Genomic DNA, 27,291 nt, shown 5'->3' on the forward strand with positions numbered 1-27,291 from the left:
GCAAATACCTCCATCCACATTAAAACGCCAAAACAGGTAATTATCCTCCTACTGGGCATGTGCGGAGGACAGATAAGCAAGTCAGCCACAGAAAACCAACAAAGAAGAAATTGTGCACTGTTTCCATTTCCGCAGCAGATTACAACAGTTTCAGCGAGAGAAAAAGTTGTAGATACGTTTAACTCTAAACAAGCTAATCAAAGTAGACAATAAGGAGAACAACACTCACATGAAGCTGTCAAACAAACAAATGTATAATTGAATATTAAAAACATATTATCTGCCTCTGTACAAGGCAAACTAAATAGGGCCCAGGACAGAACCTTGGGGTACACCAAAACACAGTTTTGAGTTAAAGTTTAAAGATGAGCTCCAACTAATGATTGCTTTCATTCTTGATTAATCTGTCCTTTATTTTTTGAATTAATTTGTAAGTAGTTTAGCCTATTAAATGTCAGAAAATAGTAAAAAAAAAACATCCATCACAGTTTAGTGTCTTGTTTTGTCTGACCAACAGTCAAAAACTCAAAAAAATGGCGACTAACTAATCTGTTGATCGACTAATCATTACGACTCTGGCTTTAAGCCTCTCTTCCAGTTTATTTAGATGTTTTCTGCCCCGTTGGTGTCCAAAAATCAATGAATGCAGCTTTAAGTAAAGGATTTGAGTAAATGTTCAACCACTGCGGTGATTAGTAAGAGATTGTCTTCCATCCAACAAATAGACTTTAGGTAATGATTTGCTTAAACGGATGTACAGTATAATTATTTAAAACATTGTTGTTGTGTTTCTTCTTCTTCCTCTTCCAATGAAACACCACAGTACTGCCACCATCTGTTTTGTCAGCGATATGACAGCGTTTCTACAAAGCTCCGTTTACCTTGTACAACAACACCAAACCAAGCCGTTTTCACATTTACACACTCGGGAGGCCGCTCCGTTAAAAAGCTCCGTTATTGGGGGAGAAAAACGCTGTTTTAGTCTGGATACGTTGACAAATTTAGCCAGCTTAGTGTGAAAATGGTCTGAAGATCTGCTTTTATTGTCCTTCATCTGTTACATCCTGACACACACACACACACACACACATATAGCCCTGGGCAGCGTCCAGGTGGACAGCCAAGCTGCTGGCATCATACACATACACTCATTTTCTACTTGGATAAGCCCAGCATGGACACACTAACACAAAACACATATAATGTACACACTCATCTCTCACAAACACACACTCACTCATGTTGTGTCTCAGTGTGTCTCTAATAGTGAAGCAGTCGGTCTGACACTGAGACCTGCGGAGAGATAGCGAACGCTTCCACTCGTTCCTCTGTGATCTGTTTTATTCATTATTGTCTTTAAGAAGCTCACAAACATGTAGGTGTGAGCTAGAGTTGTGCTGGGATTCTGTTTTTTTTTTACTACATACTACATATGTTTTGAATAATTTTTAAAGAAAACTGTCCAAATTCTCTGGATCCAGCTTCTTAAATGTGGTTTCTTTAGTCTTCTATGACAGTGAACTGAATATCTTTGAGTTGTGGACTGTTGGTCGGGACAAAACAAGACATTTAAGGTTACATATTTGGGAAACAGGAAAATATGCAACAGATTAATAGATAATGAAAATAATAGTTAGTTGCAGCCCTAATTTCTGTTATGTATTATTATTACTTTTGCATGAATGATTGCTATTAGCAACTGACCTGTTTGTGTGTGTGGACATGAGGACGTTTTAGTCTTCACAGTTTTCCAAGTTTGTCTTAAAACAACAGTATTTCAAAGTTTATCTGAAGCTAATATGAAGCTTCAGCGTCCAAATCAAGTAGATATCTTTCAACGTTACAGTCTTTTTAGTGCCAAAGTCCCTCTTTTTGTTACTATACTTCCACCTGCAGCTCAACAGGGAAACACTGTCCGAGGAAACACAAAGAGGGAATTTGATGCTAAAAAGACTGTAAATGTGTCAGATATCCACTTGATATGACTAACTCAGACTGCTGAAGCCTCATATAAGCTTCACAGAGACTTTTAAATGACTGTGTGGACACACTGTGGATTTTGGCCTCCATCACTTCCATTGAAAGCACATTTGAAGGATCTTTTAATATCCAGTATGAACAGGAGGAATGATTACAGCGAGGAAAACCTCTTTCACTGCTCATATGGACACCTGACTGCTGGTTTAAGACACACTTGTAAAATTGTGAACTCGTCCTTTTAATATAAATCCAGTATCTGTCCTGCGGTTTGTTTTCGGTGCAGTTGACGTTCGGCTGTTTGTCTTTTCTCTCTGGGTTTAGGTTCAGGTTGGAGCGAGCCTTCAGGAAATGAATGGAAGTCAATGCATTTGTGTGTTTGTGTGTTTGTGTCCATTAGGAATCAAGGTCAGTCACTCAGCAGTCCATTAAGAACATGGATTCACTCGTCTCTCTCTCTCTCTTTTGTTCAGTTTGTTTCTAGGTCTCTCTGCCTGTCTGTCTCACCCCCCCCCCCCCCCCAGGCTTTATCAATCACTGTCTGCCTGCTGGTCTGCCCCTGTGAATCATGGGTAATTCTCAGCAGGACTCGACCCTCTGAAGTGTTAGTTTCGCTCTTCAGTTTCTCTAAAAGCCGCAGTTTCTTTTAGCGACCAGCAGGGGGAGTGAGAGGATAAAGTGTGTGTGTGTGTGTGTGTGTGTGTGTGTGTGTGTGTGTGTGTGTGTGTGTGTGTGTGTGTGTGTGTGTGTGTGTGTGTGTGTGTGTATGGAGCGTGGAGAATACGATTACACACACGCACACACACATAAGGATGAGGCGTCCAATCGTGTTAAAGAGCAGCAGAGGCCTGAGAGCGATATGCAAATACTTGTCATTTTTAGCAGAAACTCTCTCTCTCTCTCTCTCTCTCTCTCTCTCTCTCTCTCTCTCTCTCTCTCTCTCTCTCTCTCTCTCTCTCTCTCTCTCTCTCTCTCTCTCTCTCTCTCTCTCTCTCTCTCTCTCTCTCTCTCTCTCTCTCTGTTTCATTCCTGTGTCAGCGGATGTGACTCGACCATCTGCCAGGTTGTCAGCTCTGTCAGTGTGAGGCAGCTTGTGGGGTGTTGAAGCCCTCAGGGGTGTCTGACAGGTGAGGGAGGCTCCTCCTTCACTGTCCTGAGCTAACACTGAAGCTAATCTGACTTAACCACATGACCTGATCACCCTGCATGAAACAAGAAGCTCAGATTTATTATTATTATTATTAGATTATTACTATTAGAGGGAAATATTGTACTTTCTACTCCACTACATTTATTTGACAGCTTTAGTTACTTTTCACATGAAGATTTGACACAATGGATAATATAACAAGCTTTTAAAATACAACACATTGTTAAAGATGAAACCAGTGGTTTACAACCTTTTTGTCTTTTGACGTCTTACAAAAAGCAGTGTGTAGTCGGGGTCACATTTCACATGTCTATGAGTTGTTAACAGCTCCACCAAATAGTGATTTTTCCCTCTAAACTTCTCACATGCTTTCATTTCAATAAATGTTCAAATGATCCAATATTTCAGCAAAAATCAAAGATTAGAGAAAAAGTCCAAAGACTGAAAAGAGATTTGTGTATCAGAACTTTGTTTTTTCTTCTTTCCTCTCCCATTAATCATCTCACCACCCCTCAGATTTATCTGCTGACCCTTTGGAGGGGCCCGACCCCTAGGTTGGGAACCACTGGACTAAACTAGCTAACTGTATATAAAGTAGTGTAAACTAGCTCCACCTCCAGCAGCTACAACAGTAACATGCTGCTCTAACACTGATGCTTCACTATTAATAATCTAATGATGTCATATATAATAATATATCAGTCAGAGGGACCAAACCACTACTTTTACTGCAATACTTTAACTACATCAAGCTCATAATACTTATGTACTTTTACTGTAGTAGGATTTTTTTCATGCAGGACTTTTACTTGTAATGGAGTATTTTTATATTGATGTATTGGTACTTTTACTGCAGTAAAGGATCTGAGTTCTTCTTCCATCACTGGTCTCGGCAAATGTCTTTATGTTGTTCCAAAGTACTTTTTTATGCTCCCTGAAGAAACATATGAATGTTTCCTGAAGGATAATAAAGTTGCTGCTAGTTCACTGTGTTTTATTGACCTCATGCGTCTCAGCAACAAAAAAGTTGCCATAATTTTGTCTTTTAACTTTTTGTCAAAACACCAGAGCAGCAACGATTAGTTGATCAACAGAAAATTAATTGCTTTAAATCATATTCTTAAATGTGAATATTTGCTGGTTTTATTTAGATATGATCTGTTAGTCTCCCGGGAACAGTTCGACATTTTGTGAAATCATTTCCTTGCTGAGAGTTAGATGAAAAGATGAAAACCGCTCTCTGTGTACGTTAAATATGAAGCTAGAGACAGCAGATGGTTAGCTTAGCTTAGCATAAAGACTGGAAACAGGGGGGAACAGTTAGCCTGGCTGTGTCCAAATATAACAAAATCCACATCCAGCAAGTATTTAATCTGTATTTTCAGTATTTACTCTTTTACACGTAGCTGCATGTTGGATATCAGTTCTGATTCCTACAATCAATATTTATCATGATGGTCAGTTGGTAGTGTGTGTGTGTGTGTGTGTGTGTGTGTGTGTGTGTGTGTGTGTGTGTGTGTGTGTGTGTGTGTGTGTGTGTGTGTGTGTGTGTGTTGCTGTCATTTTTCCGTCAGCATTTTTTCCGTCTGTCAGGCGGCGAGGCATTGTGGGATACAAGAGCTGTCAGGACATGACAGGGGTCAGAGGTCAACACACACTAAACATAGTTTCTCACTGTCACTGTTCACCCTGCAGACCAACTGTCAATCACCACGTCTCTCAGTTTCAGAGTTCAAAGGTCGGAGGTCAGAGAGGAGACAGATTTACTGTGTGTGTGTGTTTCCTGTCTGTTGTCTGAGATGTTTAATCTCACCTCAGGACACACACACACACACACACACAGTCTCTCCCTCTGTGTGCGTGTTGAAACCTCCGTCCAGTTTGACCAGTTTACTGCCAACATTATGGTGGTGGTGGGAAGTCAAACAGTCAGCTGTCTGTTTGTATCAGCTGTCCGTCTGTGTGTGTGTTTGAACAGGTTAGTATCTTGAACACATCACCTCTTTTTTTTCATGCATCAGTAGCGCTGCTGTCGATCAATATTCTGGAAATATCACCGCATCTTTTCCCTTTCTGACGTCCAGCTGAAACTCCCAGTAATCCTCCAGCATCGGTGGTGTGAACAGAAGCCGACAGATTCACGGCTTCAGTAACAGTTGGTGGTGGTGGTGAAGGCGACGCAGGAAGTTGCTCAGGTCACCAGTGTGTGTGTGTGTGTGTGTGTGAGGTTGCACAAAGGTTAAGTGCTAAACGCTTGTTGCTCCCTTTTGGATCATGACTCAATCAAACACACAGATATAACACACACACACACACACACACACACACACACACACACACAGACTAGGAATGGCCCAATCAAGTTTTTTGGGTCCGATTTGAGCCCTTTTAATATTGTGTATGTAGATAACTGGACAGATAAAGTCAGGAAATTTGTGCCAGAAACTGCAGTTCCTTGAATGACCACTTGAGGCTCCAAAAGTGAGTCAATCCCCATAGACCTCCATGTTAAAATGTCCAACTTTACAGAAGAAATAAACATGTTTACAGCCTGGTACAAAAAACAGTTTTGGTCTCTGTAGCTAATTTCCTCTTTCATGACGACTGTACGGGGGGTGAATTTTTTTATAACTCACCCGTTTAAATTTTATTAAGCCGTAAAGTTATGCATAATGAAGGACATGGCTGCTTTGAGTGACAGGTCCGCCAGCCGCTAGGTGGCTTGTTTCAGCCATTCGGCCCGCCTCTTTGCCCGTTTTTGATTGGCTGGGAGTTAGGCAGCATCACGCACTGCCAAGATGGCGACGGCCGGAGCGGCTCACTTTGAGCTTCAAAACCGCTCTTCAGAAACCAACGAGTGACGTCACGGTAACTACGTCCATATTTTTATACAGTCTATGGTACATACACAGAAACATACAGATAACCCCATTGCAACATACAAATATTCATAAAAACATATTCATCCCAACACACTCACACACACAGATAATATAATAATATCTGCTGATATCGACTCTGATCAGAGACTTTTTACTTGTGGACTGGGGCGCAACCAGCAATTATTTGTTATTACTCATTAATCTGCCTATTATATTGTCAATTAGTCGTTGGGTCTATAAATCATCAGAAAACTGTGAAAAATGCTTATCAACATATGCTCGAGAGAGATTCAGTAACAAAGACCACGCCGTTTGCGCAGTATAAAAGGTTTTATTTGGATCGGTGAGAGGATTCGAGAAGGATTGGATGAAGGTCGTGTTCGGTGGATGATTGGGGGTCGAGGAGAGGGACGAACAGGAGCCGAATGGTGTCATGATGTGGCTGGAGAAGAAGAAGAAGAAGAATTACTTGGAAGGAAGTTTTAACCCTAACACATATCTTGATGGTGGGAGGAAACCGGAGCAGGGGGAGAACATGCAAACCCCAACACAGAAAGGACCTGGGATGGCCGGGGTTCGAACCCAGAGCCTTCTCGCTGTGAGGGAACAGTGTGAAGAGAGGAGAGAAGAAGAAGACAAACGGGAGAGAAAGGGATTAGACACACCTGTGTATGTTTGCACAGGTGTTTGAATTAATGAGAGAGGTGTGGTTTTGTTCCTGAACCTTAGTTTAATAACTTCATCATTAGGAAATATTCAATTTACTATCATTTAAGACCAAGAAAAGCAGCAAAATCTCACATTTGTGAAACTAGTATCATCAAGTTTTGCTTGAAAAATGACTTTAATTAATAATCGTAATAATCGTTTCTGTTAGTTTAATTGACTAATTGATTAATTGACAAATCAGATCCTTCTTTACTCTTTACTGTGTTTTGTCCATCTCAGCCTGATAGTGTTGCAGCGCTCCTGCAGATTGCATTATGGGAAGTGTAGTTCCAAAATAATAATAGTTTATAACACAGTTTTCTTAAACTCTCATCCCCTCGCCTCCTTTTCTCCTAGCTTCCTCTCCTTTCCTTGTTTCCTTCTTTTCTCTTCCTCCTCTTCTCCTAGTTTCCTTTATTTTTCCTCTACTCCCAGTTTCATCTCCTTCCCTTGTTTCCTGTCGTTTTTTCCTTTCTTCACCTAGTTTACTCTCATCTCCTTCCATTTCCTCTTGTTTTCTTTCATTCTCCTCACCTAGTTTCCTCTCTTGTCCTCCACCTCTGCTAGTTTCATCTCCTTTCCTTGTCTCCTTTCCTCTTCTCCTTTCCTTCCTTTTCATCCCTCTCCTCTCCTATATTCCTTTCCTCTCATTTCCTTCCATCTTCACCTCCTTCCTCCTCCTCTCAGTGTTCAATTACAGACCACTCTCTGGAATTCACGCACACACAGATTCCACGCCTGAAGAGCTCTCCCCTCCCCCTTACTGGAATGAAGTGTGTGTGTGTGTGTGAACGAAGAGGAGGAGGAGGAAGGCAGGAGAGGAGAGGAAACAGAAAACTGGGATAGAGAGAGGGAGGAAAGAAGGAAGGAAGGAGGGAAAAGAAGGAAGCAACAGAACAAAGGAAGGAAGGAAAAATAACAAAGGAGGAGAGGATGCAACAAAGGAAAGAACAATGAGAGGAGAAGCTGGTATCCTCTCTGCTGACTCTTCAAGTGCACGTTCACACAGCGTGTGCGCACACACACACACACACACACACAGGAGGAGCGGTGTGTTAGAGGGCGAGAGCAGCGAGTGAGCAAGTGTGTGTGTGCTGCGAGCCCTGCGATTGGCTGAGCCCGGGCTAGATGCACCAACACAGCCTGAAAAGAAGAACAGAGGAGGAGAGCGAGGCTGCAGATAGACGAGAGAATACAAAGAGTGTGTGTGCATGCATGCATGTGTGTGTGTGTGTGTGTGTGTGAGAGAGATATCCAGAAGTGTGTGTGTGTGTGTGTGTGCAGCAGCAAGCAAGCAAGGAGGAAACCTGATCTGAGGAAATCTGATCTCACGCTCTCTCCCTCTCTGTGGGGAATGACGCTTTCCGTTCGTCGTTATTAGCCTCCTGCTGTTAGCTCTTAGCTCAGTTCGGCCCCGGCTCAGTTTGGACTTGGTGGTGGTGATGGAGCGCTTCCTGGCCCTGCTGCGCCTCCTGGGCAGGAGGAGGCGAGGGAGGAGGTACCGGGCGGATGATGACTACCAGGAAGGCTACGAAGACGTTTACTACTACACCAGCAAGTACAACACACACCTACTGAGTGAGTGAGTCCCATAGAGACACACTGAGGAGAGAGAGGAGGGGGGGCGTTTGTTTTATTGTCCGGCTGGAAGAGCGAGAGAGGAGCTTATCAACAGATTATGACACTTGAAGTAGCCCGGAGTGCGTGCGTGAGTGTGTGTGTGTGTGTGTGTGTGTGTGCTGTAACTGAGCAGTGCTTCACTAACGACCTTCATCTATAATACAAGACCTAACACACACACGCACACACACACTCGCACACAAACACACACAGTCAGGTATCCAGGTGACAGGGGCCAGGTGGTTTGTGGGTAATAACAAGGGAGGAAGTGTTGACAGTGGAAAGGAATGTTGACAATGTGGGGAACACACACACACACACACACACACACACTAATTTCAGGTTTAAAATCCTCTGTTCTTCTTCACTTGCTGGAAAAAATGCAGCTTCTGACTCAAGTTGGGAAATCTGTCACATTTTAATAGTTTTCTGCTTTTGTTCCAGTTTTTTGTCTTGCAGGGTATCTCTAGAAAAGTCACTGATTTTTGTTCCCTCTCAAAAGACTTAAAAATGTTTAACAAAAGTCTAATTTAAGGGAGACATGTTCTGCTTTTTGTGGTTTTCTGTTATTTATATCCTCTTCCTGTGAATGTATGTAGAAATGCTCCCTGCAAGTCAAAAGTCAGGGCTTCAACCTGCTCTCAACGCTTTGTTTGCAATGTTGTTTTCTACCTCGCTGACGAGCTGACATTGTCACACGTGCCTGTTAACAGCCGTCTGTGCCGTAGCCTTGGTTGCTAAGGTTGAACAGTCAGGTGTCATAGAGAGGAGAGACGTGGTATTGTTTAAATACAGTGATAATGGTGCATATTTTCATACAGTCTCTCCTGGAAGACAGTCATAGTAGCTGAAGCACGTGTGAATGCTGGTTACAAGGTTTTTGAAGGTGTTCAACCATTCGACAAGCAGTTCTGATGGAGTATAGTGACCTCTTAAAGGAATATTTTCTATATTTTTCAACAAATCTCATGTTTGCATCCAAACCAACAATGAACTGATCTACTAACAAGTATTGTGTGTGTATCTAAAGCCTGATACATCTTATTCCTCCGTTGTTGTTCAAAAACTATTAAAAATCACGTCAGCGAGTCACACCGCTGCACTGGGTGACATGTTCCTTTTATTATGAAGAGTTTGGTCACGTTAGTTTGTTTAGAAACGGCTACAAAGACTAATAACAGCATCATGTTTTCAGTCTTAGGAGAGTAGTTCTGTGTAATTTTGTTATGCTACATATAACAACCCCTGTGTGCTACATTATACATTTCTCAAAGACCTTCAGTGTAAAGCGAGTAAACATGATGCTAAAGCTGTCCCCATCTTTGTTGTGTACAGTTACCATGGTAACAGTTGTTGTTCTTGGCACTGTTTACTAGTTGACACACTAAGTGTGGATGTGATACTGAATCTCCTCTAATACTACATTACCCAAATGATGCAAAATCCTGAAGTTAATTGACTGAAACAGCTGAATTTACGCTGTTAGCTGAACTAGGGCTGCAACTAACGATTATTTTCATTATTGATTAATCTATTATTTTCTCAATTGATCAGTTAATTGTTTGGTCAATAAAATGTCAGAAAATGGCGAAAAATGTCCATCACTGTTTCCGAAAGACCATGATGACGTCCTTAGATGTCTTGTTTTGTCCACAACTCAAAGATATTCAGTTTACTGTCACAGAGGATTAAAGAAACCAGAAAATATTCACATTTAAGAAGCTGGAATCAGAGAATTTGGAATTTTTTTCTTTTAAAAATGACTCAAAATGATTATTCGATTATCAAAATAGTTAGGGATTAGTTTAATAGATGGCAACTAATCAACTAATCATTGCAGCTCTGTGCTGAACAAAAGCAGAATTTAAAGCTCTCTGATTGGATGTTTCTTCCCACAATTCTCAGTGGGACTTGTGGTTGACTTCTCTCCTCAACATGTTACGTCTTGTATGTCTGTCTGGTTTGTAACGATGAGAGTTTCCTCCTCGTCCAAGTGTCTGAAATCCTCCAGCAGCCAATCAGTCACCAGCTGAGAAGCAAAATTTGTCCCAAATTCTCTTTTACACAGATGAAAACCTCTGTGTATTTAATCTGATGTGTTCACATGCTGCTGGGGGAGTCTGATTTCAGGACTTTACTCTATTTTTTTTCTCTTTGCATTGAAACATCATGATTTCTGTATTCTTGAAACGTTCCTCTTGACAAAAATGCATAAATTCATCCACAGCTTGTTTTATCTGCTGCTGAGATTACACTCAAATGTCTCCGGAGCTGAAATGAGCTTCAGAAGTAATTTAGCTTTTGTGGGTGAACTTAAGTTTACATCTGTCTCCCTCCAGAGAAATCTCCAACAGGACTTGAACTCACCTCCTGCTAAACTGTTTACACTGATTAAAGTGTGAGTGAGTGCTCCGAGCTGCGAGCAGATGATAAAGGATTCACCTTAGTGTTCAGCCTTGTTGCCTCAGATGTTTCTGAATGGACCGGGAGATAAACTGGAGTCAAATCAGTAAGAAACTCAATATTTATGGTGATATTTTCTTTATATTGATGCAAGAAAAGTCTCAGAAAATTCACAAATGCTGTGCTTAAGTTATAGTTAAATTGATAACTAAGACTTTATGATTCGTCTGTAAGAAATAACAGGAATATTCCACTCCAACTGTGTGTTTGTGTGTGTTTCCGAGCTGCCAAGAGACATTTCTCCAAGCTACCAGCTAGCTCAGTGCTTGTGTGTGTGCGTGTTAAGCACAGCGTGTGATTCTATATGAAGGCATTTTAAGGTTGGTTGACTGGCTAACCCGGAGACACACACAAACACATACAAACACACACACACACACAAACACACTCGGCAGACCTTGTTTAGTGTGATTTTTTTTTTTTAGTGCAGAGTTTCTCTTTTCAGTCGGGCTTTGATTTAACCTGGTTGGTTGTCAGTAACAGATTGCATCAACGTATTTAAAGAGTAACTTAAGAAAATATAGTTTTCAATGCATAATGACAAAATATAGACAGAAAAAATACATGCAAACAATAAACACATAAGACATGAATGCAAACACAAAAATTACTATAAAATCTCATATTACAATATAAATGTATGTAAGAAATGTATGTTTTCCATCGATATCGCCTTTTTACCATAATAAACTGCCGTCATTTGTCCTTTTTTGCAACAAACGACTGTATTTTTTTGTATTTTTTCATAAGACAGCAATGGTTGTGTTTGTCCTGCAAAAGGCTGAGAGTCACTTTTGTCTTCTGCGCCGCTAACAGTCCAGGTTCCTTCAGAAATAGTCTGAGAATACATGATTGTGGGCGCACAGAGGCAACACGGCCTGAATAATTGATTCAAATTTTTAGTACATTTTTCCAAAATCTCTGAATTTCTGCACACACCCAAATGCAGTGAAATAAAGTTCTGAGCTGCATTGTATACGTTCAAGTTGTTACCATTAAAGAGTAACTCATATTCTCATACCTATACGTTTCACCTTGACCCCCCCCCCCCCCCTCAGCCGCTCCCTCCCTTGTTTCCTTTTCTCACGTTTGTTTTCTTTCTTCAGTCTTCTGTCTTTTATTGTTGTTATTCCTTTTTTATCAATATATTGGCTGATTCTGGGAAAATGTGTATTTTGTTCATTGCAATAGTGATTTTTGTTTTCCTGAGAAAATCGAGTAATTCTGTCAAGAATTACTTAAAGGGGGTCGATCAAGCTACAAAATGGTTGTTTCAGTCCCGCGACAAAAACTGTGTTTTTCTGTGTGCCACTAAAAGTCTCTTAATAGCTTCAAATACAGGTCTTTTTCAGAATAACCAGAACTGTTGAAAGAAATAATTGTGAATACTTCAATTCGAGATTCATGTAGAATTTAGGCCAGAAAATATTTATTACAAAAGGAAATTTATTAGAGTTGTGAAGGTGTCAGTGACAGCCTCATAATCAATAGATAAAAGCACAAAGACAAACATTTACTCAGTCAAACCTGCCACTGACCTTTCTGACTTTATAGAGGTCAGTATGAACATCTAGACTGTACATAATTTGCTAAAACATCATAACCAATGAATAACAGGAGCAACTATTCAGTGGATTCTGCCTGTTTCCCCATTTAGAGGAGAAGGAAACAAACAGCCACACTTAAATGCACATGTGTCACTTTGATTAACATAACAGCTGACAAGAAAGGGTTAAAACTAATTGTGATAGCTTATTTTACTCATGAGGATCAGGGCTATTGATGTCTTGATTGACAGTGAAACAGTGGGCGGGATGGCGGTGACGGCTCACTGTTGATGTTTGGAAACTCAACACAGCTCTCAGTTAAGATTCAAAACATCAACATTGATCTGGCAGGATTTTCTTTGTATGTGTAGCCGCAGTAACCGCATCAGGGAGTGTATTTTTAGATTTGTATCACCCGGTTTTAATGTCACAGTTTAAAGGTGTTGCTCTGTAGCCTCTGGCCACGCCTCCGTCAGTGATGTCACCCGTACCGCACCTGCGGCGGCCCTGAATCCTTCATGTTGGGACAGCTGCCTCTCCGCCCGCCTGCCATCTCCTCTCAGCACGCTCGATGATCTCATTACATGTTGAAACATTACGGTGCATACATTTGCACATTGATGAGGTGAAATGATGTTGACTGTTAGATGATCCAGAGTTCAGACCGGTGCAGTTCACAGCGCTCGTGTGCTGTGTGAAGGTTGTTGACATAGAAAAATTTGCTAATTACTGCTTTAAATAAGGACCTCGTTAGCATAACAGGTTCTGTGTTCAACATGATGGAGATTAAAGAGGGAAAACGGGCAGCAGAATGGAGGGTTGGCTTTTTTGTTTCTGGTTCTTATTGAGTCCTGCATTTGATAAAGAAAACACAATATGTTAAAAGCAAAATCCGCCATTGTTTTCTCTGATTTTGGCTGCCTGTAACAGCCTTCTTGTCATCGTGTGTTAATGTGTTAGATGCTCTCCGCTTTTTCCGTTTTGCTGGGATTCGATCCCTCGTTTTTCCACGTCCTCCGGAGGCGTCGTTCTTCACTGCTGGATTAACTTCAGAGCCAATTAACACACAGACAGAACCAGAGAGAGGGAGAGAGAGAAAGTAGAGCAGACACAAAGAGCTTCACCTTAATTAATCTGCATGCCTCTCGGGATTCAGAGCACTTTCCCCTCGTTATTTGGATATGATGTTTAATTAGTTCTCTTAATTTAAAGTACAACTGCTTCCTTTTTTTTCTGCACCGGTTCCTCTCAAACTAAAGAAACCAGGAATATAAACGTACACTGTATACTCGCGGTTGTTTCAACAGTTTTGAAGAGGTGTTGATTCAACTTTATGGTTACGTTTACGACTAATTTGTGGACGCTGTTGAATTATATCACACTATACTGACTTATATTTAGTTTATATTCACCCTCATGGGTCGTAAAAAGGGTAAACAAAAATATGAGAAATGCAGGTTTTACATCTCATGGTTGAGAAGTTTCTTACACCACGTATCTGAAGGTCTGGAGAAGCCTTGAATTGGACCTTAAGGTTGGCAAACACTGATCTAGTAGTTGTACTGCAGCGGTAAAAATGCTCTCTGGGTGTCTTTTAGTACTTTGGGACACTAATTGATTAGTCGATTGACAGAATATGTAACTGTTTTGATAAACAAATCGTATTTTTAGACATTTTTTAAGCAAAAATACCAAACGTTTGCTAGCTGCAGCTTCTTAAATATGATGATTTGAGGCTTTTCTGTATCATACATGACAGTAAACTGAATATCTTAATTTATCAATTAACAGAAAATTAATCTGTTAGCTATTTTGATGATCAAATGATTGTTTAAGTAATTTTTCAAGCAGAAATGCCAAAAAAGAAATGCTGGTTCACAGATCTCAAATGTGAGAATTTGTTGCTTTTCTTGGTCTTACATCACTTTGGGTTTGGGAATGTTGGTTGGACAAAAAAAAAGACATTTGAGGATGACAGCTTGGACTCCAGACGGATGTGACGGGTGTTTTTTGCCATTTTCTGATGTTTTATTGATCAAATGATTAGTTAGTTGCAGCCCTACTGTTGTTAAAGATGTACCAGTGGGGAGCTGAGAGTGTTGTATGTTTAGTCTCATCAGAAGTTCCTTTTAGATTCAAGAGATCCAAGGACAAACATACATGTTTATACACTGCTGCCGTTGTCTGAAGCAACAGCAGACAGAGACGATGAAGAGCTGATCATAATGTGTGTTTTGCTGTTATATGTTTTAACCTGTCTTGCCTGATTTGAATATCTTCCCTTTGGAGGAGCACAGTGGAAATAAGCTTTTGTTTTTATTTTTTAAATTGTATTTAAAAAGTATCCAAAGACTGGAACCCGCCCAGTTGTCATAAAGTAGCCCAGTTTTTACAGATATTGATCCTATCGCCTCTGGTTTTCTGTTTATCAGTGTAATTAGGCAACATCACAGTTACAATTATGAAAACTTTATAATAGAAATCATATAATTGTTTAGATTTTAGAAGGTTTTCACCCATATGAACAGCAGTTACCGATGTTTTATCACAGAACAGAATAATAATCGCAACAGGAAAAACGTTCAGTTTAGTTGTAATGAACTGAAATGAAATTTGGTTTAGACGGTAAAGACGAAAAGATTCTCATGTTTATGAAAACTGTGAGCATATGATGACAGAGTTGGTTGAGTAAAGGTGAAAACGCTGTGCGTTGACGGTATAACACCATATCCATTAAATGTGGGTTTAATTACATTGAACATCAATCCTTGGCTGATGTGAGGCGTTCATGTTTGTTTGGTTTTCAGACACTTCTGTATTATTAAGTGGCAAAATTATTAATTATTATCAACTTTTATTGTTGTCAAATAAATAGAGCTGCAAAAATTAGTCGATTAATCGATTCGTTGTCAATTATTAAATTACTCGCCAACTATTTTTTATATTTCGATTAGTCGTTAAGAGTCATTTTTCAAGAAAAAATTGATTCCAGCTTCTCAAATCTGAATATTCTCCGGTTTCTTTTGTCCTCTGTGACAGTGAACTGATTATCTAAACTCAGCAGCTCTTTTCACTTAGAATGTATTTTTTACTACGTTTACTAATCTTATTTTTTAATTGTAAATGTTATTTTTATATTATATAGCTGTCTTTTGTTGTATTTTCTCTTACCTTCTATTTTTTGATTGTTATGCACCACAACAACAAGGCAAACGCAAACCTACTCGGCAATAAACCTGTTTCTGATTCTGATCTTTGGGTTGAGGACAAAACAAGACATTAACGGACGTCATCGTGGACTTTGAGAGACAGCGATCGACATTTTTCACCATTTTCTGACATTTTATGGACCAAACAACCGATCGTTTGTCCCGTCTGTTCTTCACACACATGTAAACCTGTCAGTCCGACTGTGACTGTTAGCACTAATTAAAGGTTTACACATCCGTCCTCTGCGCTTCCCTTCTCTGGAGGAGTGTTATTAGCACTGTGAGCACGCGCACGTGTGTGTGTGCATGCGTGCGTGTGTGTGTGTGTGTGTGTGTGTGCGTGCGCTTACATAAGGAGATGTCATGGTGACTCAAACCCATGTGTTTAACTTTGGGCGGTGGGTGTTGACACACACACACACACACACACACACATTGTCAGTGTTATACTCTGATTTGGGTATTTTGAAACACTGGAGGCTGTGATGATAACCTGTAGTGTGTGTGTGTGTGTGTGCATGCGTGTGAGTGTGAACACTTCTTTCATCTCTCAAAATCACTCTTTGTACGGCGCAGGGTCACTCTCTCTCCTCAATTATTCATCAGCTTGTTTCCATGGTAACAGCTGCAGCCGTGTGAGTGTGTGACTGTGTGTGTGTGTGAGTGTGTGTGTGTGTGTGTGTTTTGGTTGATCTGACAGCAGGAGGATGGGCTTCATCAGCTCATTATACAGTATTATTACATCTGATGTGCATACAGGGACGTCTGCTAGACCTCTGCTGCTGTAAACAGGAAGTTGCTTCAGCAGCTAGAGGTGGAAGTAGTATTAACAGCAGAAGAAGGATTTGACTAGTGGTAGATGTTATGATTTGTACTATTCTGATTTTAGCATCCATATGCACTAAGATAACTGTAAACACCTGCTGTGGAACTTCATAAACTTCTTTTTTTTTTACTACGTCCTGACCTGAGGTTGACATTCTGTAGTAGAAGAAGAAGAAGAAGTATTAGTTGTAGCAGTAGTATGTGTAGTAATTTATTCATTATCCTAATTAATTTATTGATAGTTTCACAGTTTATGTTTTAGTTTTAGAAGTAATATTTGCAGCAGAGGTGATGATAGTAGTTATAGTAGTATTCATAGTAGCAGATGCAGTAATATTTGTAGTAGCTGATGATGATGCTTTAGTTTTAGAAGTAGTATTGTTTTTTGTTGTTTAGTAGAAGCAGCAGCAGCAGCAGCAGTATTGTAGTAGCTGATATTGTTCATGATGTTCTAGTTGAGAAGTGATATTAGGTTGTGATGTTCTTGTAGTATTAGCAGGAGGAGTAGTAATAGGAACAGGAAGTACTTTATTTGATTCAAAGTAAACCCTGAGCACTCACATCTCCTCCATGTTCTTTAAATAGAAAGACATTATAACCGCACGGAAGCATCAATGTGTTATAACAGTATTGACCTGCTGTTGTCTCTGTTGTACTGCTGAAGTGTCTCCAGCAGGGGGCGCAACGGCCTCACAGTGCAGCTTAAAGCCTGTGTGACCAGCAGGGGGCAGCACAGCACAGCACAGCACAGCACAGCACAGCACAGACCTGAACACACTGAACAAACCTCAGTTATATAACAACACATTATTATAACATTGGTGTGATGAGCGTTTACAGGCAGAGACAGAGAGAAACATTTAATATGAGTGTGTTGAACTGCATTGTACTGCAGTTATGGTAATATCACTGTTAATACCTTTAACACACACACACACACACACTCTCTGACACTAATCCTGTGTAATCTGCTGCTGCAACACTGACCTACATGTCTGACCACTTCACTACCTGCTGGGAGAGGCCACGCCTCCTTAAGACGCCAGCCGATGACATCACACAGAAGAGTTTTTTTTTTATTGGTGTGCCATTTTTTGTGTTAGTTGCAAATTATATTTTTTGCCAATTTATTGAAATAGTGTATTTTTTTATTCTCTTGACTTATGAATTGATGCCAACTTACTATTTTCAGCAATCAGTTTCAAGTTTCTTTATTGTTACAGCTCATTACACAAGTATAATAGTAAAAATCTTATGTTTCAGCTCCTCGACAATGCAGTAAGGAGAAAAAAAGAAATATTAAAAATAGTAAAAGCAGCAAGAAGGGTATAAAACATGACTGCATGTATGTATGTAAAGTGTTGTGTGCATGTGTCCTACCTATAATATATGAATAAATATCTATATGTGTATATTATATGTACAAACATCAATCAGCCGCAACATTAAAACCACTGACAGGTGAAGTGAATAACATTGATTACTCGTTACAGTCAGTTCTTGAAGTTGATGTGTTGAAAGCGGGAAAAATGGGCAAACGTGAGGATCTGAGTGACTTTTTGCCAAATTGTGATGGATAGACGACTGGGTCAGAACATCCCCAAAACAGCAGGTCTTGTTGACTGTTCCCGGTATGCAGTGGTCAGTATCTACCAAAAGTGGTCCAAAGAAGAACAACTGGTGAACCAGCAACAGGGTCATGGACACCCAAGGCTCATTGATGTGTGTGTGTGTGTGTGTGAAGCGAAGGCTACCCCGTCTGGTCTGATCCCACAGAAGAGCTACCGTAGCACAAATTGCTGAGTTCATGCTGGCTATGATAGACAGGTGTCAGGACACATAGTGCATCACAGCCTGCTGGGTAGCTGCCGACCGGTCAGAGTGTCCATGCTGACCGTTGTCCACCGCTGAAAGCACCTATAATGGGCACGTGAGCATCAGAACTGGACCATGGAGCAATGGAAGAAGGTGGCCTGGTCTGATGAATCATGTTTTCTGACGGCTGGGTGCGTGTACGTAATTTATCTGGGGAAGAAATGGCACCAGGATGCACTATGGGAAACCTTTCATGTGGAGGTTACTTTGACACGTACTACCTACCTCAACGTTACTGCAGACCAAGTACACCCCTTCATGGTAACGGTATTCCCTGATGGCAGTGGTCTCTGAACCCTGCCACACTGCAAGAATTGTCCAGAAATGGTTTGAGGAACATGACAAAGAGTTCAAGGTGTCGCCTCGGCCTCCAAATTCCGCAGATCTCAATCCAATCGGAGCATCTGTGGGATGTAAAAACAAGTCCGATTCATGGAGGCCTCACCTCACAACTTACAGAACTTAAAGGATCTGCTGCTAACGTCTTGGTGCCAGATACCAGAGGACACCTTCAGAGATCTTGTGGAGTCCATGCCTCAACAGGTCAGGTTCAGGTTCAGGTTCAGGGTCACGTTCAGGTTACTTTATTTGTACCTGTAGGTAGATTTGATTTGCACTAGACAAGGCATCCATCTTGACACACGTTTTACAAACAACACAGACAATAGACAGACATGATAAAAGTGCTCAATGCTCCAATAATCAGGACTTAAAAGAAAAAAAAAACAATAAAAACCACTAAAATAAATAAAGTAAAAGGCAGGTAAAAAGAAATAAACGTTGCTTCTGTAGCATCTATGCTACGTCTTGTTCATCTGAGTGATGGCTGCTGGAACAAAGCTATTTTTATACCACTTTGTTCTACACCTTGGGACTATAAACCTCCGTCCAGAAGGAAGAAGCAGGAATTCACTGTGCAAAGGGTGGGAGTCGTCGTTTAAACCCGAGCTGGTTATCCGCTGTAACCGTCTGGTGTACGGGGACGCTGGGTTAAGCTGTGACTCACCAATCGGCCCACTGGACCATTTAACAATTTGATTCAGAGAGTTTCTGTTCTTCAAAGATACGTTTCCAAACCATGACACCAAAGAAAAAGATGAAATTGATTCGGTAAAAACATGATAGAATAAGGTCATCGTGGTTTTGTGGAAATAGGACAGTTTCCTCAAACAAAACAAACACTGGAGCCCCTTTTTGAACACGGCTTCACAATTTGCTGCAAAGTTCAGTTTTGAGTTAATAATTGTCCCAAGATATTTGTAAGATTGCACACATTCCACTGTCTAACCCTTAATAGATATGACTCCATCTGTGTGGGCATGTCTTCTAAAATCAATTATTATGTCTTTAGTTTAGATATGATTAGATTAGATTAGATATGATTAATTGGAGACAGAACCCATCACACCACTTGACAATGTCAAGGTCTCATTGTCCTGGAGCTGACTAACAATAACAGAGCATCTCTTCTGCGTACTCTATGTGTGTGTAGAGGATAAATAATAGGTTGGAGGAGGAGCAAACTTGGACAGAATTCCACTTTCTCACACCCGAAGATTGATACTTAAAGATCCCCTCAAGACATGTTTTAAGATGTATACAAAGTACTCTACTTTGAATAATAATGTGTCTGATATCGTTTTTTCCCACACAAAAGAAGTTAAATTATCTTGTTAAAATCCTTAAAATGACATCTGTTCCTTCTTCCTCATTAAAAGGTTTAGACATATGCAAATGTGCTTCTGCTGGACACAAGATGTGGGGACTTTAAGGTGTTTTAAAAGCGGAGGAAAAACCAACAAACAAAAGTCTAACATGAGACTCATTTCCATCCAAGTGTTAAAGTAAGTTAAACAAAGTGACTGTGGCATCCTCTACTCCTCTGTGTATGCTCAGTTTTCCTTAATATTTCTGAACTTACCAGTTTTTTAAAAAGCTTTTCATTAAAATTTGATGCGAGAGCAATCGGTTTAAAATCATTAAGAGTTTTGGTACAACTAGATTTGGGAACGGGGACCACCAGCATCCCTCCTGTGGCAGCAGGAAAGGGCTGGGACTGAGTCTTCCTCTGTAAACATGATGAAACGTGTAGAAATGTTTTTGTTTTGTTTGTTAAAAGTGAGAATAAATCAGCCAAACGGAGGCAACAGAAGCGACTGGTGTTGTTGTCATGATTAAAACAATCTGACACGTGAGTCAAGAAGTTTAGAAGAACCGGCCAGAAGAGTTGGTTTAACATGTTAATATTCATATAAACTAACTGTCTCTCATTATAATGTACTAGTACTCAATACTCTGCTAAAATGTGTGAGTACCCAATTAATTATACCAGTATTTTATGTCCTTGTATGTCAAATACATTATAAAATCCTGCTGAGAACCATTAGTAACAACAAAGATGAATTTAAAGGGTCAGTTCACCCAAATTGTAAAAAAAAAAGGGATTTTGCCACCTACCTCATGTGGTTTTATCTGCTGATGTTTTTATTATATAAAAGTCATACTCACTTACACATTGTACTACCTGTTTAAAAAAACTTTTAAAACATAATCTGACTTTTAAAATCATAGCCAAATTATGAAGCTGATGATGATATTTGATAATAAAAAACAATTATTATAAAATGTATTTATTATAACAACATTATGTTTTTTTAATGTAAATATTTTTGGTAAGGATCACTTCAATTTGTCTGTTTTTCAATGTAATTCGTTTTTTCTAAACATATCTTTGGCATCTCTGTACCGACATTTGTTTTAACCTATTGGCTGACATACAGAACACATCAATACCAATATATCAATATATATATATATAAGAAGCCAATACTGACTGAAAATATTGGCTCTAGTACTTATTAAAACATCATACCACTCTAATATTTAATACTCCTCTGACTGCCGAAATGTACCAGCTGTCACTTGTACGCTGTAATATTTAACTGGACACATTGAATATTTAACTAGTTTGGTCCAATATTCAACTTACACAAGTGTGATGTGGAGACTCGAAGCCTCCGGTGCACAAACACTGAGAACGAACTTTACAGTGAATCTTGTGACTTTTGTGTCCAGCAGAAAAAAACTTTAGGAATAAACAATAATTACATAGTTAGAGATTCTTTTTTTTAAGAGTTTTTAACACAAGGCTGAGCAAAAACTCAGAAGAGACTCAACAGCCAAACATTTCTGCGTTCTCTGAGATTGACACTAAAATGAGAATAGCTGGTCCACCCGGTCAGGTTAGGCTAACCCGCTGTTGCTAACTTTGGAGCTAACCTCCTTCACTCGTCCAGCAGTTTGGGAAACAACAGATGACATGTTTCTTGGTCTTGAGAAGCTGTAGTCTGTGCTGTACATTTACTGCCAGATTGACAACTTACCGCTAACCTTTTCCTCTGCTCTGCTCGTTCTCGCACACTCGCTACGCACACGCTATTGCTTAAAGCAGCTACGCTACTCTACCTTTCACATAGACGTCCTGTGAAGAATGAGCAGAGAGAGGATTCTGGGATTTGATGCACTGGCCAATGACTCCAAACAGTTCCAGGATAACGTTGGGTGCCAGTCCTCCCATTCATTTGAATGGGGGTAGTGCGTTTTTCGGCTGTGGCCCTTTCTGCACCGGACTGCGGCCGGAAAGTTGAGCCAGAGTCAAATTTGGAGAAACCCAACCTGACGTCACTGCGGCTGAAGGCTGCGGTGACCAATCACAGCGGGAGATCAGACTGATCAGAGCTGTAAACTCCGTCATGAGGGAGCACAAAGACGTTACCAGGACGAACGGAGGACATTTCTATTTGTTTGATAACGTTAAAAGTAAAGTTAGACTTTGCTGTCGGCTTCCTGACTCATTTTTAAAAAAAGACAAGAGAAAGAAAGAGAGAGAGCAGCAGTGGTGGAGCGAGCTAGAGAGTGAATGAAGAGAGAGCGCGCTGGTAGCCGGAGAAAGCCGGTGAATCAGATCAATAAAACGTTATTTTCTGATTGTTTCACAGCAGTTACGTTCTAAAGCACAAATAGACACCCCCCCACACACACACACACACAGCTCCGCACAACCCTGCGCCTGAACGCCACACCGCCTGGTCTGAATACAGAGATTATTGTGCTCGCATAGTGTGCGAATGAAAATCACAAGTAGCCCTTTGATATGATATTTTCGTGTGGATTTTGTCCCCCATCACTTACATTGTAAGTGTGTTATGAAGGGATGATTACAGCTCCTGACTGGTGTTTTAAGACAGACTTGGAAAAATGTGAACTGGTCCTTTAATATGAAAACACTGCGTACTCTTGTAGTAAAGGTAGTAGTACTTGTGTGTCGTTGTGGTTTCCAGATAAACAGATTATGGGATGCTATTTCCTTCCTTTCTTCCTTCCCTCCCATTTATTCCTTTCATCTCTATTCATCACATTATCCGTCCTTCTCACGCTTGTTTCCTTCATCTTACTCTTCATCCATCCAGCTGCACAGAAACACAGCAGCCTCCCTCCTCCCTCCTCTGCCTCTCCATCACCCCCACCCCACCCCCCCCACCTCCTCCTCCTCCTCTTCATCCCCCATCTGCGCAGACTCTCCCCCCTCCCTCCTCTGCCTTTCCATCATCCCCCCCTCTTCCTCCTCCTCCTCCTCTTCATCCCCCATCTGCGCAGACTCTCCCTCCTCCCTCCTCTGCTGTCTCATTTTATGGAGGAGCTTCACATCTGCAGCGCTCTCTCTCTCCCTCTCTCCCCCTCTCTCTCTCTCTCTCTCCCTCTCTCTCCCTCTCTCTCTCTCTCTCCCTCTCTCTCTCGTTTTTGCCGAGCCTCACGAAGCGTCTCGATGATGGTTTCTATTTGAGGTGGTCGTTCGCCTGTCAGTCGCTCAGAGAGGAGGAGGAGGAAGAGGAGGAGGTGTAGTTTGTGGCGGCTGCATCTGCATGGCGCTGGGGCGGGAGGCGACACTCGGCTCGGCTTCACCATGATCGCCGTGTCGTTTAAATGTCGCTGCCAGATCCTGCGCAGGGTGAACAAAGGTAGAGAGACATAGAGAAACACTGACAGAGAGAGAGAGAGAGTGTGTGTGTGATAGAAGGTTATGCATGTTTGCATGTGTGTCATGCATGCATGCATGCGTGTGTGCGTGATGGTGTTTTCCTGGTCGAGCGACATTTGGTGTAAACTGCTGACATTGAAAAGAGAGAGAGAGAGCGGGTTGTTTATGACCAAAGCCAGCTGTGTGTGTGTGTGTGTGTGTGTGTGTGTTTGTGTGTGTGTTGAAAATGATCTCCTGATGGATTCATTCAGTCGATCGCTGCAGGGTCCGCTGGGCGAGAGACCTTCAGAGTGACTGTGAGACACGAGAGAGAGAGAGAGAGAGATGTGGAGATAGCGTTGCATCTTATTTTCATGAATGTAATATTCATGCTGTGTATTAACAGGGGAGAGAGAGTATGGAGGAGAAACGAGGGCAGCCAGACAGACTGAGTGTGTGTGTGTGTGTGTGTGTGTGTGTGTGTGTGTGTGTGTGTGTGTGTGTGTGTTCAGGTTTTTGTGATCAGATTATTCTCAGACTCTGATTCAGTTTGAAGCTTCAGGTGTTTGTTGTTTTGTGTTTTTTAAATAACGTGTCAGACGTAGAACAAGTGAAAGTGATGCATTGAAAATGTTACTTAAGTATAAAATCCAACTACTAGCGCAGCAAAATTGCACTTAAAATACTAAGTGTATTTTTTATTGTATTTTATTTTAAATAAGAAAAACAAACTGCGTATAATAATGTGTTGAAGGAATAAAAATGTTTGTGAGATTTAAAAATAATTTATGAAGACATCTCACCCCCAAAAAAAGGAAAAGACATAATTTATTTATTAATGAAAATATATTTTTTATTCATTAATACATTCAGATTTATTTTGTTGATATATTATTTGTGCATGACTGACTTAAGTATAAAATACAACTCAATATAACTCAGCAATTTTTAAATGGTTTTTTTTTTGCTTAGTTTATTTATTTGCACAAATAAGAAAGAAAAAAAAAATCCCGTAATGCTTTAAAGGAGTAAAAATGACATAAACAAAATAATAATTATGAAGACATCTCATCAAAAAAGGAAAAAACATATTTTTTATTTATTCATGAAAATAATATATTTTTATTTATTTATTAATATATATTTATTTATTGATATATTATTTGTAAAAAAAAAACAAAACAGATTAATTCATTTATTTATTCATTAAAAAATTCATGAAGATATCTCACAAAAAAGAAATAACTCATTAAAAACAAAAATGTATTTATTTATGAATATATTATTATTTAATACATTATTATTCTCCAGATAATATGTTTATTATTTGAATTTTAAAATTATTTATTATTTATTAATATTTATTCATTGGTATAATATTTGGTTTAAATGTATTATATTTATTTATGAATATATTATTATTCAATACATTATTATTATCCAGATAATATGTTTATTGTTTTAATTTTTTAAATAATTTATTAATATTTATTCATTGGTATAATGTTTTAAATGTATTATATTTATTTATATATATTTTATATATAGAGGGACAGTTTGCTGACAGACTGTGACCAGTGATTGATGGTTAATGGTTGATATTCGTGCTGCAGATGTGAAGCTCCGACTGGGCGGTAATGTGACTTTTTGGTCAGGTGACCTCTGAAGGTCAGACGGCTGTTTTCAGACTTGAGAAAAGATTCTTGTTGCATCTAAACATTTATCAAACACACATATGTTCATATATATCATATTCTTTGCTCTGTATGATGTTAATATCTGATCACTTTGATAAGACGGGAGTCTTTATTGACCTCAGGGGAGAATTCAGGTGAAAGAAAGCAATAAGAATAGAAATAAAAATAGAAAATATGTTTTTATTCACTTTTTCAATTTGTGAGCTGAGTGGAAACGCTGGAAATTTGACAAAATCTCAAAATATTACAAAAAAAATATTACCTCTGTTGTCAGAGGTGTAGAAGTAGTTGTGTGGATAAATGATGACAAACATGAATCATGTGACTTATTCGTCACTGAAGAGCTGAAAACATCAGGTTGATGAGGAGCGATGATGAGGAGACTGTAACCTTCCTCACATCAATACATGAAACAAACAGAAACATGTTTCCATCATGGTTTTACATCATTTGAGCTTTAACTGTTGCTCTTTTAATGACGTCATCTCGTTGTGTCTCTTCTTCTGTGACGGTTTAAAGGAACCGACTGTTTATCTTCACAACCCAACTTCAAATATTTGCAAATCGGCTACATTTGGATGGAATCTTGGCTTTAGATGTGAGGATTTACTGTTTTTCATTGACATACATAACAGTTATTTGAGTATCTTTATGTTCTGGACTCTTTGTTAGACAAAACAAGCAAATTGAGGACATCATAGAGGACTATAAGACATTGTGATTAGTGTTTTTTCACAATCATTTCACAATCCAAACAATTATTTTATTTATTGAGAAAACAGTTGACAGATTAATCGATAATGAAAATAATTGTTAGTTGCGGCCTTAAACCTTGAATTTATAGTGCAGAAATGGTTTGATAAGTAAAAGATTCAATGTAAAAATACTCCATTACAATTAAAAGTCCCGTATAAATATTATGAGCTTGATGTAGTTAAAGTATTGCAGTAAAAGTACATAAGTATTCTGAGCTTGATGTAGTTAAAGTATTGCAGTAAAAGTACATAAATATTATGAGCTTGATGTAGTAAAAGTATTGCAGTAAAAGTACATAAGTATTATGAGCTTGATGTAGTTAAAGTATTGCAGTAAAAGTACATAAGTATTATGAGCTTGATGTAGTTAAAGTATTGCAGTAAAAGTAGTGGTTTGGTCCCTCTGACTGATATATTATTATATATGACATCATTAGATTATTAATAGTGAAGCATCAGTGTTAGAGCAGCATGTTACTGTTGTAGCTGCTGGAGGTGGAGCTAGTTTACACTACTTTATATACAGTTAGCTAGTTTAGTCCAGTGGTTCCCAACCTAGGGGTCGGGGCCCCTCCAAAGGGTCAGCAGATAAATCTGAGGGGTCGTGAGATGATTAATGGGAGAGGAAAGAAGAAAAAGTTCTGATACACAAATCTGTTTTCAGTTTTTGGACTTTTTCTCTAATCTTTGACTAGAGAAAAAGTACAAGTACCTCACTTGAGTGAATGTACTCAGATAGTTTCCACCACTGAACATCATACAGTAAATATTGCAGAATGACAGATGATCACATATGATACAAAGCTGTATTTATATATAATATAGTAAACATAATATATTATTAACTCATATTATCTCATGTAAAGTACTTTATTAAAATCAGCAGTCATAATGTCATAATGCAGGCGAATCTATTGTAAGAGATATACTACTGATTTTTATTTATTTGTGTTTGTTTGTTTGTTTGTTAAAGCAGTTTTCTATGGTTTAGGTTTGAGCAGGATAATGTCAGAGATAAAATCTCATCATCAAACACAAACTGAACTCAGAGAATCTTTTTTCAGTCTCGTAATTGTGATCATGTTGTGACTCGTGAGAGCTACATTATTCTTTTACTGAAAATTACTTTCTTGTTATTCACGCTGTGAAAACTGAAATTGCAAGACATTTTACACATCATGCAAAAATAAAACTTGTAATTAGTTTGATTTATGGACATTTTATAACATCCGTAAGGTTGCAGCAGCTCACACCTGCAGATGTTTTCATGCTGATTTCTCCTCCCGCCGACGGCTGCTAGTGTCGAGTGTGTTGTTTGAGGTTTCAGCTAATGTATACTGTAAAGATTAAAAATGGAACATCACTGTGTCACAGCAGCTCTCAGCGGATATTAAATATACAAGTAAAAACACGTTTCTGCTTCAGACGTGAGCTGTGGGAGATTTTGTACATTTGTTTCCCGACTTCACATCTACTGTAAGACCCGAACTTTACAGACATTTGACACATCAAACATGTGGGTTTAAGTGTTAGTTTGTCTTAAAACATTAGACATAATTGCCTGTC

The 27,291-nt window shown here is 39.5% G+C and overlaps 1 protein-coding gene across 8 annotated transcripts in view; it reads left to right on the plus strand.

Moving 5' to 3' along the window:
* Positions 1-27,291, plus strand: part of grip1 (glutamate receptor interacting protein 1) — a 77,557-nt gene that overhangs the window by 10,337 nt on the left and 39,929 nt on the right. Inside the window, exon 1 of one of the 8 annotated variants that reach the window (XM_067581194.1) lies at positions 7,837-8,295. The exons of 1 other annotated variant lie outside the window; for it this stretch is intronic. In XM_067581194.1, coding sequence (XP_067437295.1) covers positions 8,160-8,295 — 136 coding nt within the window. In that variant the 5' untranslated portion in view covers positions 7,837-8,159. Of the gene's footprint in view, positions 1-7,836; positions 8,296-23,079; positions 23,275-27,291 lie in introns of those variants that run through there. 6 more of the 8 variants (XM_067581193.1, XM_067581195.1, XM_067581196.1 and 3 more) reach the window with 6 other exon arrangements.

This window comes from Thunnus thynnus, chromosome 23, assembly GCF_963924715.1.
Source record: "Thunnus thynnus chromosome 23, fThuThy2.1, whole genome shotgun sequence".
NCBI classification, from domain to species: domain Eukaryota; kingdom Metazoa; phylum Chordata; class Actinopteri; order Scombriformes; family Scombridae; genus Thunnus; species Thunnus thynnus.